Below are 13,174 nucleotides of genomic sequence, written 5' to 3' on the forward strand. Positions count from 1 at the left end.
CAACTTACAAAGTGCTAAATGATCAGGCCCCGTCATATCTTAAAGACCTCATATTATCTCATATCCCAATAGAGCACTTTGCTCTCTGAGTGCAGGCCTGCTTGTGGTTCCTAGAGTTTCCAAAAGTAGAATGGAAGGCAGAGCCTTCACGCTCCTCTCCTGATGCTTCTTGCTTATCTGGTAGCAGCTGAAGACGTTAAAGTCATTCAGCCTGTTGACTGCTATGAAAGACATGGCATGCTAATATTATTGCCATCAGATGTCCAAGGGCGGGGAAATGCCCTAATCATTTCCTCCCGAGTGCCCCTGAAAGAGGACCAGTGGTGGGGGGGACTGCAGGCCGACTGGGTGGGGTGTTCAAACCCCGCCTGATGGCTGTTTGGGGGGGAAGGCGGGGAACAGTATGCATCCGGATCGGACTGTGATGGTACAGGATGTGTGTGCTTAACTCCATTGAACTAAACTAAGTAGGGAAGAAAGCCTTTAATGCCGACAATAAGCCGCTTCATTCAGCAGCGCGGCCCGGACGCGCAGCTCTGCGGAGTAGAAATTGCGCACGGAGGGGCTGTTCTCTGGCAGCAGTTTAGGTGTTGAAATCAGTTCAATAAACCTCTGGAATGTCGTTTAGTAAAATATTTTCACGCTCTCCGTCTCGAGTCAACCGACAAAACACGCCCCCTTCGGCTCTTGATAACGAGATAATTCGAGATAATTTGTCCCCAGGCTGAATGTGCGTAGAAGTATTTTGAACAGGAAACTCTCTCTCTCTCTCCCCCTCTCTCTCTCTGAGGGTGAGCATGTGTACGTGTGTGTGCGCAGTGTGTGTGTGTGAGAGAAAGGAGAGAGGAATACCCAGCTGGTCCCACAAGCCCTATAATACCAAGCACAACATGCTTTACCTTCAATGAAAGCTGAGACTGAGGGACGGTTGACTGCTGGACCTGAAATCAGCTTGGAGTCGGAGAGGCGCAGTTTTTCTCCTTCTGCTTTCTCACACCTCATCCTGCGCGCCGGAACCTTTTTATCATTATTATTTTTATCTTTTTACTGACTTAATTTACTGACTCAAACACATTTAGACCTGCAACTTATCAAAAGTAGAGACAACTTGGATAACGCATCTTCCTCTCTTGTTGTGACCGGTGTCAAAGGTGATGGTGTCATTTTCTTGCAGAGGACTCAGGTGATGGTATGTGTTTCTGGAGATAGGGGCCACTTTCGGAAACGTGTTAGTTTTTCCACAGCTGTTATTTTTTCGTTTGCTACGTTTCCTTTGCCTCGAACATGGCACTCTACTCTCGATTTGTGATCGTGCTGCTTTACGGATGGAGTTATTTGTGCGTTGGATTGTGCGCGATGCTGAAAACGGACAATATCCCCGAGAGACTAAAGGTGGATTTTATGCATTCGGTGGATAAAAAATACGCGACAAAAGAAGACCGGGATGCGCTTTTACAGGATACGATGACGGAGCACATGCAGATGCTTTACGCGAAGTACAACAGCGCTGGATTTCCCTTCAAGGACGGCAACACTGTTCGTAGTTTCAAAGCGCATTGGGGTATGTATCAAATGTTTTATGTATATTAAGAACACCGACTTCTACCAGCATAGAAGTCAGTGACCGGCATGCCTTTTTGATGTTATATGTTTCCATTTTGCCTCAATCAGCTTGAATCACCTGCATAGTAAAAATGCAAATCGGCACATTTTTTCCATCTATAGATGAAAAACTTAAAGTAGAAAGAACATCTATAATATTGAGTAAGTCTTATTTTATAGAGCATAATGTAAAATTCGTTAAGACCGATGCCGTTCATGTGTGCGGAGCTGAAAAAGAAATACACCTGTTGATCCAGTAATGGAAATGTGAACAACCTGTTACGCATTCCTTTTGCCAGTAAGAGTAAAAGATTCGCATCAGATGGTGGCATGCAATTTAACATAGCTTGGCCGCACAACTGTTCACACCTTCAGATTTTACTGTCAGATAGTCTTGATAAATTTTCTCTCGAGCCAGCATCTGGCAGCTGCCCAGACTGCCTGAGCTGTAGCAGCGTTTGAGTTTCCACTGCAGCGAGCGCTAATGTCCTTTCAGCTGGAGCTTTTTTCCCCCTCTTCTTCAGGTTCATTTATAGTAACTTTAATCCAATAAACCCTCAAGTGTTTACACTTCGCTGTGTTATTATCACTCGGACCATGGGGCGACCAGTTGCCACTTAGGGTTAAACTTTGTTAGATTACACTGCCTCCTGTCGCCCGGCTGCTGTATGGTATAGCATTAAAGGGCAGGTTCACCCAAATCACAAACATATTTCACGATTGATCCTCAGAAGAATTTGGCCAAGCAGGAGTTTTTGGTTTTTGCTTGAAATTTCTGCTTTTATCCCAAAGCAGTGGAGATAAGTGGGAGTTTCTGCTATGCTGTTGCAAGCAATGACATGTTTAAAATGTTAAAGAAACCTTCTAAAGTACTGGTCTGTTCTTTCTTTACAGTGACAATTTTCTTTTTGATTGAAGCAATCCTCAAAATGAAAGCCTGTTAAAGCTTGGGTGAATTGTCCTGTGTCCTGCCGATCTTTAAAAATATTTTGTAATTAATGATTTTTTTAATACGTTTTTTAAAATCCCAAAATAATTCTATTGCATTAGGGTGAACAACTGTTTCATGACCTGAGCAAAAAAAGTGCACAACATAAGCCCGATGATGAAAACGCTGGACTAAAAAGAGGAAATACAAACATATAAATTATTATTACTAGCAGTAAAGTTTAGGAAAGGCCATGGTCAGTTTTGAAATGATGTGAACCGTGTTGCACTCTGTTCATGATATTACTCATTATATGCACAGGTACTATAAACAAGAAACAGCTGCAGATTTTCAACCTCACCTCCCTCACCAAATCAGAAGACATCCTGTCAGCTACTCTTCATTATTACATTGGAGACCTTCAGAACAGCACCCAGGGCTGCTCCAGGTCCAAAAGCTGCGCTCGCCATGGTCCCAGGAGGCACAGCCACATCCACATGGTCATCTGGAGCTTTGCATCTGTGGATAACAAGATGAGGACTCTTGGACATTTTCGGATCAATGTGTCCACCCTCTACAGGGACTTCATATCTTGGCAGTGGAAGGACATAACTCGTGTGGTCAACCAGGCCAAACACCACGACGAGCTGCTTATTGGGATTGAAGTGGCTTCACAAGGTTCCCAGCCGTGGAAGAAGCTCCTGTCAGACCGCTCACCCTACATCCTGGTCTATGCCAATGACTCTGCCATTTCAGAGCCTGAAAGTGTGGTAGCTACTCTCCAGAGGCCCCACTCAGTGAGAGGTGAGGGCTCCATTTCACACGGCTTCCATAAAGTGGGACTACAAGAGCAAAACGACACCGAAGGACAGCCGCAGCCCAGACACAGGCGCTCAGTGAATGTTCTCCTACCTTTGCAAAATAATGAACTTCCTGGTCCCGAGTACCCATATGAGACGACCGGCTGGGACGAGACAACTCCCTACGAACCATTTGAAAACAAACAGGCACGCCGGCCGCGTAAAAAGACACGCAAGAATCAGCGGCATAAGATGCCCTTGCTACAGTTTGATGAGCAGACGATTAAAAAGGCGCGAAAGAAGCAGTGGAACGAGCCCAGGAACTGCGCTCGGAGATACCTGAAAGTTGACTTTGCCGACATTGGATGGAGCGAATGGATTATATCGCCCAAGTCGTTTGATGCCTATTATTGCTCAGGGTCCTGCCAGTTCCCCATGCCAAAGGTGAGATTCAAAGCCCGGTAGCACCACACTATAGTGCTTTTAGACAGTACTAAAGGTGCCAAAGCAAAAAATTAGTGGGTTAGAGAAGGTAAAGCTCAGTACGGTGGCAATTATAGTATTTCTACCAATTAGCTATATGAAGAGGGAAAGCTGATCTTTGGTAGACTTCGTCATTATAGATGGGTCACTTGTGAGAGCTGGTTAAAGATGGAATTTTTTCTTTTTAAAGTCATCACAGCCTAAAATGGTAGCACTAATTCAATACTCTCTAGACAATACATCTGGGAACCTGTTTTTGTTTTTTCACAACTGAAGATTATAAATAAACCAAAAACCAATGGTTTTTTTTGTTAAATTTAGTTTTTGTTCGGTTTTGATATTAATAGTGCAGATAAAAGTTTTATGAAAGCAGTTTAGGCAACTTACAGGTGATCTGCAGGAGCAGAACTCTTTATATCCTCTACATGGGCAAAGAACCAAAGGGTGGTCCGAGGCAATAAAGTATGGCCATTAAAGATGGTGAATAATCTGCTAGCTGATTAAATTGGAGAAAACAAATCAGACCAACTGCTACGTAAGTACAAAAAACAGCGATAGCACATTTATTTCTGTCTGTAATGGAAAATTGTGATAGCTTAGCAAAGCAACATAGTTCTGCAGTATATAGATATTTAAAAAATTTGTAGTTATACATTTTGTGTCAGAGTCACTGACACGTAACCATGGAAGCCGGGTGTCATTCAGTATCGGCCAATGCTAGGCTGCACTGCTAGCCAGACTGCTAATTAACTGAACTTCCTGTCTCTACAGTTCACAGATTTAAAATCTATTTTCATTATGAAAAGAATGGGATTAACAAATGTCTCTTTAACATAGCTACAATAAATATGTGGCTAATGCTTAACCTCATCCGTTATACTGTCTCAGTTTTGAATGTTTAAGTGTTGGTCACCTGGGCTATTTTTCTCTCATTTAAACAACTGGCAATTTTCTAATATTTAAGAGCCACTAGAAACCACTCTCACTGCAATCTTATCATATTTTAAATACTGCAGAAATACGCGTGGTATTTTGCCCTAGATTCATGTGCTGTGTGAGGTTAACGTTAGCAATGCTAGCACCAGCAGCCCATCTTTACAACTTTATCATTTGCAAGTCTCAGAGTGAATTTACTAATGGTTCTGAAAGGATGATGTCTATTTAGTTGCTATAATGAAAAGCAAATAATTTGTCTATCCAAGCAGAATTTGTGGAAGGAAAGAACATTTAACCATCTCCGTACTTGCAGAAATCCTTATGGCCTCCGCTCTGGCTGCCTGACAATAGTGAAGCCCATTAGGTGGTCGTCCCCATACTTTTAAGCTAAAGTTAAATCCAGTAGCTTCTGTTTTTCCAGAGTAACTTTTTTGAAAACCATTTCTTTACATGGTGATTATTAATGATTCCTTATGACGCAGTCCTAAATGACAGTCATGTCTGCATAAGCAAATGATAAGAATAGTTGAAAGTTAGAGCCATCAGTTTCTATACCAGCAGTGTACATTATTGGCTTGGCTTGGCGACCCCTGTAAGAATTGTTTGGCTCTGTAACTAAAGACTGCAGACATTAGTCTTTAACTTTTTTTTTTTTTTTTTTTTGCAGTATGGTATACATTATGTAAATAGGACGGGCTACATTCAGATAGCAGTCTCTTTACTGCTTTGCATTAATTTAACATGGGGAAAATCAACCTCAGGGGTCCCTGCTATCTTTCTGTTTTATATAACAGGCAACAGTGGCAAGCCTTATGTCATTGGCTTTGATCTTCAACAGCAGGGTTAAAGTAGTTACAGTAGTTGTGCAGATAGTTCTTCATGCTTTTATCTTCAGATTGTATCTTTGTCTTTAAAGATGCACATCAGATGTAAATCTAGATTTAGCCCAAGCAGTCCTACTATATTAAACCTGCAGTAATAGTGAAGCTACAGATGTCATCTAACATGCTTAGTAAGAAAACCGGCGTCCTCATAAACAGCTGGTTGACCTCCTCATCAAAATTCAATAAAAATGTTATTACCTAAAACAAACCAACAAGTATCTTGAATGAAGTATCTACAGAGGATAACGTTAAGCCTTTACACAGAAGATGGAAATAAGTGAGAGACACAAAAAACATCTGCCTGATGTTAAACATCAACTTCCCTTTTAGCTCGTGGCACCGGTGATAAGATAACCACGCAGGTATTTTAAACATGGCCGGAATGCACGAGCTACATCCACTTAATTCATTAAGTCGGAGTCACAGGTCTTTGTAGTCGGAGGTAATTAGTCCCAGAAGTAGAGCCTAGGGCTTTTAAGGCAGCCGCCTCCCTCTCCTGCAGCTTTTCTGCTCAGCCTGTGCAGAAAACGTTGTCTCGTTTGTCAGGTTGAAGTTTTAGAAGCTTCTAAATAGCCATGATTAAAAGGGTGCACTTTTTTCCTGTGGAGTGGTGTGGGAAGACTTCTATCGCTTACTAGTTCCTGTTGAGAATGAAGCAGCTGTGCAGGTGAACTGCTGGGCGTGTAGAACTTAAATTCAGACCCACAGACCCTTCGGCCAATGCTGCATGCTAGTTGCACTGAATAATATTGCTATGCCCTTGACAAATAAGATTATATATGATCTTAAATGGCAAATAGGAAAACTACATGTGCAGAACTTCAGCAACAAGTAAAGTTTGATATTGTTGAATTGGTTATACATTTGGGGACGTTTTGAATGTCTTTTTTCTGCTTTCAAATATGTTCGGTAGAAGGAAAAATAAATGTACGTGTGAATATTTGCTATCACTCTGGGTTTCTGTGACTCTGGAAAACAAGGCCCAGCTTGTTAGAAACATGTCCTGTTGGCTCATCAAAAGTTCATAACTGTTTAACTTTTACTTTAAAATGACATTTATTTGCTCTTTTTTTTAAGGCTCTGAAGCCATCTAACCACGCCACCATCCAGAGCATAGTGCGGGCGGTGGGCGTCATCCCAGGCATCCCCGAGCCGTGCTGTGTCCCCGAGAAAATGTCTTCCCTCAGCATCCTTTTCTTTGACGAGGACAAGAATGTGGTGCTGAAAGTCTACCCCAACATGACAGTAGATTCCTGCGCCTGTAGATAGTTTCTTTTTCCTCCCAGGCCTCATCGCACACACCTCGTGTCATAAAGAGAAGTAAAAAACAAACAAACAAAAAACCCCACATACAGCCATAAAGACTGTCTCTTCTCCTGTTCCTGCAGTCATACACTCACTCAGATACAAATATCAAGTGAATACAACTTCCCTTTTGCACTGGAGGAGAGCACCGCCTGTTGTTCCAGGTGACGATGTGACTGTCAGTGGGAAGAAATGGATCACGTGAGTTATCCTAGTAAAAGTTGTATTTTAAACGTATTTATCATCGCTGCTCAGTTATCAGTTGGGCGACGGCAGGGTGGATGCGATCATAAACCCACTATCAAGGCATACAAACACCAGCTGAGGCATAAAAGAGACAAAAACTGAAGGAAAATATTCACTTTTCAGGAAAAACCAAAAAGATCTTCATTTCAGCTGGTGCCCGTGGAAGGGCGAGGTGGTTGTACTCATCTTTCTCTCCTTCACAGCTTGAAGTTGTCACCTCCAGGTCACCTCTGCTCGCATTTGCATGGTTTTTGTTACTATGTGTAAGTATTTATGTCTGTACTATCACTGTGTTATTCACCATACGAGAATTTATTGTATCATTTTTTGGCTTGGCTGCTATAAAGGGTTATATTAGATTCCAAAGCCAGAATTGTGACGTAGACTTTTAGGTTGCTTTACATATTTATGTTTAACTCTGTTGTTGTACAGAACCAACATTTTTTTTAGAGTTTATTATAGGTGGAAGAGTAAGCTACATTCATATGGTCTCCTCATTAACAGGGACATTCTGAGGCATGTTTTGCTTCTCCAAGAAAATGAAAAAGCTTCATGAGTAAACCTCGTAGGTGAGGCCAGATTAACTTGTTAGCATGAGGCCAGAACTGCAAAAATTAATGCTCAGTGAGAGGCAGCTGAAGGAGAAATATGTTTTTGACATACTCTTCTGTTAGAAACTGATGGAAAGTGTTGCGTGAGGTCTCGGAGGTGGAGGTGGATAAAATTTCTGAAAAAGTAATTTGGCTGCCTTTAAAACCCAGCAGAAGATGGATTTTTGCAGGGGTGCAACTTCTGCTGGGACGTTTTTCTTCTCTGCGAAGCTCCGCTTCAAACTCAGTTACGTTCTGATCCGTTTCATGAAAACGCCAGTATTACTGAGGACCAGAAACATGTCGGGCTGCACTGTAGGCATTTGGGGGGAAGAGCTTTAGGACGGGCTGACAGCTTTAAGCCATTCATTCGTACAAATTGGTAGATGGCTTAAAATAAATGAACACTCCAACTATCAGGTCAAAATGAACTTTTTTCAGTGTTAAATTGAGCACAATTTGCAGTAAACTGCCTGCTACCAAACTTAGCAAATTAAGTTTTTATGATTCATTTAAATACTCTCCTCCCAAAATTTTATTCTCACAGGAAAAAATACATATGCAAGTTTTTCTTTTTTACCTGTTTCCCCCCCAAAAAAACTTCTTGAAGGTATAGGATATTGAAAGGTACCGCTACTCTGACTTTTACTTGGATTTCAGTTTCACCTTTGTGCTGTTTTTCAGCTTCAGGAAAAACAGAAAAGTGGTACTTGGTGCAAGCTACTAGCATCAGCTGGGTACAGTGGTGGCAGTAGAAAAAATGAGATGAAGCAAAAACAAGCTGTGCATTATTATGTCCTTTCTGTTATTCACGTTTTGAGCAATATGACCATCATTATTATTACTGTGTATTATTCTACAGAGTGGGTTTTACATAAATCATTAGAGGGTGTGTTATTCGAGTCAGATCAGCTACAAACAACAGGCACACCTGGAGGAGCAGTTAACATGTCGTAACCTTGCCTTGAGTTGTGCGTTATTGTCACAGTTCATAAAACCAAATATTTATTCAGAGCAAGTAGACGTAATTATAGCAGCGTTTTTTTTTTTTTCTATACACTTGTACATTGCCTTTGTATATAGCTCACTCTACTACAATGATGCGTCTTTGAGATAGAAGTGCCTTTTTGAATGGGTGGATTTCTGCTTCACAAAAAGTTCGAGTTGATTCATCGTGAAGCTCAAGTCAAAGCAAGCAGCTGAGTATTTTTCTTATGGTACAAAATAGGCTCCAGAGTGAACATAGCGCGTATTCTTTTGTGGAATTTATTCTCAAATGTATTTCAAACCATTTTGATAATCCAGAGACATTTATTTTGTGTCAATACCCGAGGGCAGATTGTGTAACTTTCTATATTTTGTACTGACACGTTTTACAGTTTGTGCTTCCTCGTTTTGTGCCGACACGATTTTTAGAAATGCATGTTATAGAATGAAGTGGCTTCCTCCGTTGGTGCCAGTACAACTTTGCAGATGTGACGACTGCTGACGCGTCACTTTTTGGATCCTTGCTTTTTCTGCATTTGTGACTCAACTTTCCGAGTATGAATCGGCGCAGTCATCTACAGCGCAGCGCATCGACCTTTACTTCACTGTTTCATCTTCTCGTGTAAATGTTGTGCTGTAGGTTAAACAAAGAAATGCCTGTACAATAAGCTTCATAAAATATATTTGTATATGGAAAAGGCCTTTAACATGCATCTATTTATTTTCTCTATGTTGCATATCTTGTAAAGGTGTGGTCTGGGAAAGGGGGGGCCGAAGCTCAGAAATGTCGATGGTCTTTATATCTGCGATGGACATTTGTCACTACTGACTAAAAGTGTGGTGAACTGTTTAAAGGTCTCCCTCCTCTGAGCTCGGACCCTCCTTCCAAAGCATTCAAAGAAATGAATAAAAGTATGCAAGAACAAAATCTATCAAGACTTTTATTGTATTTAATTTTTGTCAACCTTTGGTTATGAAATGCTGTATCCCATTTTAAAACAAAGAAAAATACTTAAAGTTCATGTATTTTCTCCTTCTGTACCTCCTGAAAATAACACAAAATCTGTTTCTGAGGTACAAGTACCAAAATTCAAAGGTATATCTGTATGTACAGGGATGTTTGTGTGCTCCCTTTTTATTAGATTATTTACTTTTTGTTCATATACAGTGTATATATATTTTTTCAGGATCGCGTCAGACAAAGGCAGGTATAGATACAGTGTAGCACATTATGTGTGCTGATTAGCAATCCAGTTAAGTTCAATCACTTTGTCTTCAACCACTTTAAAGTGTTAAAGTCAGCTATTTAGCTGCCTCCCCACATATCTGTTATTACACTATAACATTTGATTAAGAACTTTCGAACATATTCATAAAATTCAAAAGCTTTGCCTGATTTATATTTGGCCAATCGCATAAGGTCATCTTCTCAGTCATCTTCCAGCGTGGCTGCTATTTTTAGATCCCTCCCCGGATGTCCAGTTCTGACAAATTTCACTGTCCATGCTGCGATTTCTCACCAACCTCAGACTTCTGCTTCCAGCTGACCCAGATTTTGTATCTCGCACTGTCACGGCTGATGAGAGCTGGGTCTGCAGGTACAGCTTAGCAGGTTTTTAGCTGTCCAGTTTGAGTGCAAAGTACACTCGACAGATTTGCTTTTCTAAAAGGTTGAAGCACACCCACTGAAGGGTTGAGGAATCACCATTTTGACGCAGTGGAATAAATCCAGCACATACCAGAGGTACAATTACATAATGGGACTTCCTCTGAGAGAATAGCAGCCATGCTGAAAATGGTCCAAAGTTGCACAACAAGGTGAGAATGGATCAAACTTTTATTGATCCGTTCTCATAACTTTATGATCACACCCCGTGGGCTTGCTGGCCTAAACTGTACTAAGGTAAACATGTAGCAACGTGTGAGAGCTTGTAGATGTAACACAAGAGTGTGAAACATTTTTAAAAGTGAAAACAAAACTTAAAATGTTTTCTACATTTTATCTTACAGGCCCGTGAATTTTGCATCATATTTACCTTCATAAAACTGCACTTTCACTCATGATACATTTCCATTTTTTGTGATGAGAATCTTCTGATTACAATGCAAGACATCATGAGTCATTTAAATAAACCAACAACTTCCACTCTCACGCACAGACCACTAGCTTCATTTGTCAGAGAGAGCTCCGCTGACTGCCATTAACCAAAATGCCTCTGCTTTTACCATCAGATCTGCCTCTGCAGTAATGACAGTAGAATTTGTGAATTCAACATCTAAATCCACCTCCGGTTTTCCATTGCAGCAACAAGTGGGCCACTGTAGGACGGCCCACATCTCTGAGTGTGATCCAACCACAGGTAAGACCTCTTTAGGGCTGTTGAAAGGAAAAGGAAATATCTGCTGTGGACTAGAACCTCCAGATCAGCCCAAAGGAAATTGGAGTTAATGCCACTTTACTAATAAAATGAAAAAGTTCAAATGTTAAACCGATCTGTTTGAAGGGATTGTGTAAATGCAGTTAAAAAACTCTGTCCTGAAACAGCACTGCTCCTCCAAACTCACACATACATTCACCAATCAGAGGACACATTTACAATATACATGATATTTACAAATTCACTCACCCGTTTTTTTTTTTAAGGTTTATATAAAGGAGCAAGTAGGTTAGATTGTATAAACTGTGTATTTCGGATGCTTGTGCTTTATATTATTGAGTATATACACAGAGACGTGGTACCTCAAATGTTTAAAATGGAAAACACACCAATTTAAACCCCAGGTTCCTCAGAATCACCTCACAGTAAACCCTAAACATATTCTGCTCACTTCGGCCTCTGCTGTTCCTCCTCACATCATCAACGGCTCAAACGTGTCTCCGGCTCAGGAAGCCCACCGCGAGACGCTCACACTTTATGATTCAAGTGGAGAGAAGGTGTTCCTGTCTTTGTTTGTCATCTGTGACAAAAGTGAAGAGGCTGTGAGGATAACACAGTTGGCACAAGGAGCTACAGATGCTTCATGGATGTTTCTGTTGGGGTTCATATCCAGCGTGTGTTGGTTTTCAATGCAGTGTCATCTCCTCAAATTCCCTTTAGCTGTTAGAAATAAAGGCCGCATCGATGTTTCTGAAGTAAAAGAGCAATTAGGGAATTGAAAATAAGAATAGTATGACGTATGGCAAAGAATGCTGAGCTGAATAAACTCTTGGTCCCTCCAAAGCAATCGGTTATGAAGCTCGATGACACCATCCGAGTGTTTCTGGACCATCCATAAAATGTACTGTGCCTGAGGGCAAACTTAAAAAAGCTTGAGCTGTACCCAATAACTTCAGGAAATCAAAAACTACAAACACGGCAGTGAATCATTTCTGTAATTTCTGCATGTCTGTAGTTACTCTAATGTGATGTTAGCACAATAAATTTTGTTTTTACTGTTTTTTGTGGGTATTACCAACTGGAAAGCTACCCTGAAATGCCCACATTGCCACTGGGAGATGTTTTTAAGAAAACAGTGCACGTTCAGGATTGGTTAAAGTGCACGTTCTCTTTCACCAGCTCTAAAATAACTCACAGGGTTACTGTGCTTTACAGAGGGGCTCAAACTTCCACAAGGGGACAGTTACATGGAGGAGTTTATTCCCAGTCACAGTGCTGGCTGTTATCACTTCCCATGTGTTTATATCGCCCTATTGCATGGGATCAACTCTCCTGTAGTTTTGGTTAGTTTCCTGCCCCTCCCTGAGGCTGGTTCTGCTTCTCTACCTCGTGTGATCTTTGAGGTTCTCTCCGTAATACTGTAGGGTCTTTAGCTTATAATGTAATGAGTCTTGAGATGACAACTGTTGTGAACTGGGCCTATATAAATAAAAATAAACATTTTAATTGAATATGGGGTGGAGGTGTTTATCCAGCACACCACCCTGGTGCAGCACATATCAGCAGCAGATTATAGAGAAGCTCATTAATGTTTATAATAGCGTTATTATGGACTCCTAGTGTATCCCAATACCCGGTTCCAGGCTGACGGCTTCATAACGAGCTGTTTAACTCTGCAGTGAGCCGATGAAGCCGTTTGTGTGGCATTTTTGTTACCAAGTGTCTGCGGCTGCACGAGGTGTTGAACTGATAATATGGCTTGTGACTCCCAGTTGCTGATGAGTGTACGTCATATAGAAGGTATAGAAAGAATTTTATCCTACTGTGATGCTAACCTTACTTATTCTAACTATGAGAACCTGTTATATTCCACAGTAATACCACAAATTGAGCTAGTTGATTCTGTGCAGCCACAGTAGCCCTGAGTGTCCTCTTAGCCCACTAACATTAGCCAGCTAAGGAGTGTTAACTTACCTGACTTAATGTGATTCAACACAAATATTAGAAATCTTTCTTTTTTGTTGCATAACGGGGC

At 41.1% G+C, this 13,174-nt stretch overlaps 1 protein-coding gene across 1 annotated transcript; it reads left to right on the top strand.

The window, feature by feature from the left end:
* The first annotated feature begins 1,284 nt into the window (after positions 1-1,284).
* On the top strand, positions 1,285-6,902 carry bmp3 (bone morphogenetic protein 3). Its single transcript, XM_085366907.1, has 3 exons — positions 1,285-1,561; positions 2,852-3,774; positions 6,711-6,902. The coding sequence occupies exons 1-3, from the start codon at positions 1,285-1,287 to the stop codon at positions 6,900-6,902; spliced, it is 1,392 nt and encodes a 463-aa protein (XP_085223033.1).
* Positions 6,903-13,174: the final 6,272 nt, after the last annotated feature.

Source organism: Diplotaxodon limnothrissa, linkage group LG12 (assembly GCF_057381915.1).
Source record: "Diplotaxodon limnothrissa isolate DT_005_m linkage group LG12, D_limnothrissa_male_GT1.1, whole genome shotgun sequence".
Lineage (NCBI taxonomy): Eukaryota > Metazoa > Chordata > Actinopteri > Cichliformes > Cichlidae > Diplotaxodon > Diplotaxodon limnothrissa.

Excerpts from the sequence above, each read along its gene's own strand:
- bmp3 (XM_085366907.1), top strand. The coding sequence starts at position 1,285 with ATGGCACTCTACTCTCGATTTGTGATCGTGCTGCTTTACGGATGGAGT. Across the intron at positions 1,562-2,851 it reads TAGTTTCAAAGCGCATTGGG|GTACTATAAACAAGAAACAG; the intron begins GTATGTATCAAA and ends TTATATGCACAG. Across the intron at positions 3,775-6,710 it reads GCCAGTTCCCCATGCCAAAG|GCTCTGAAGCCATCTAACCA; the intron begins GTGAGATTCAAA and ends CTTTTTTTTAAG.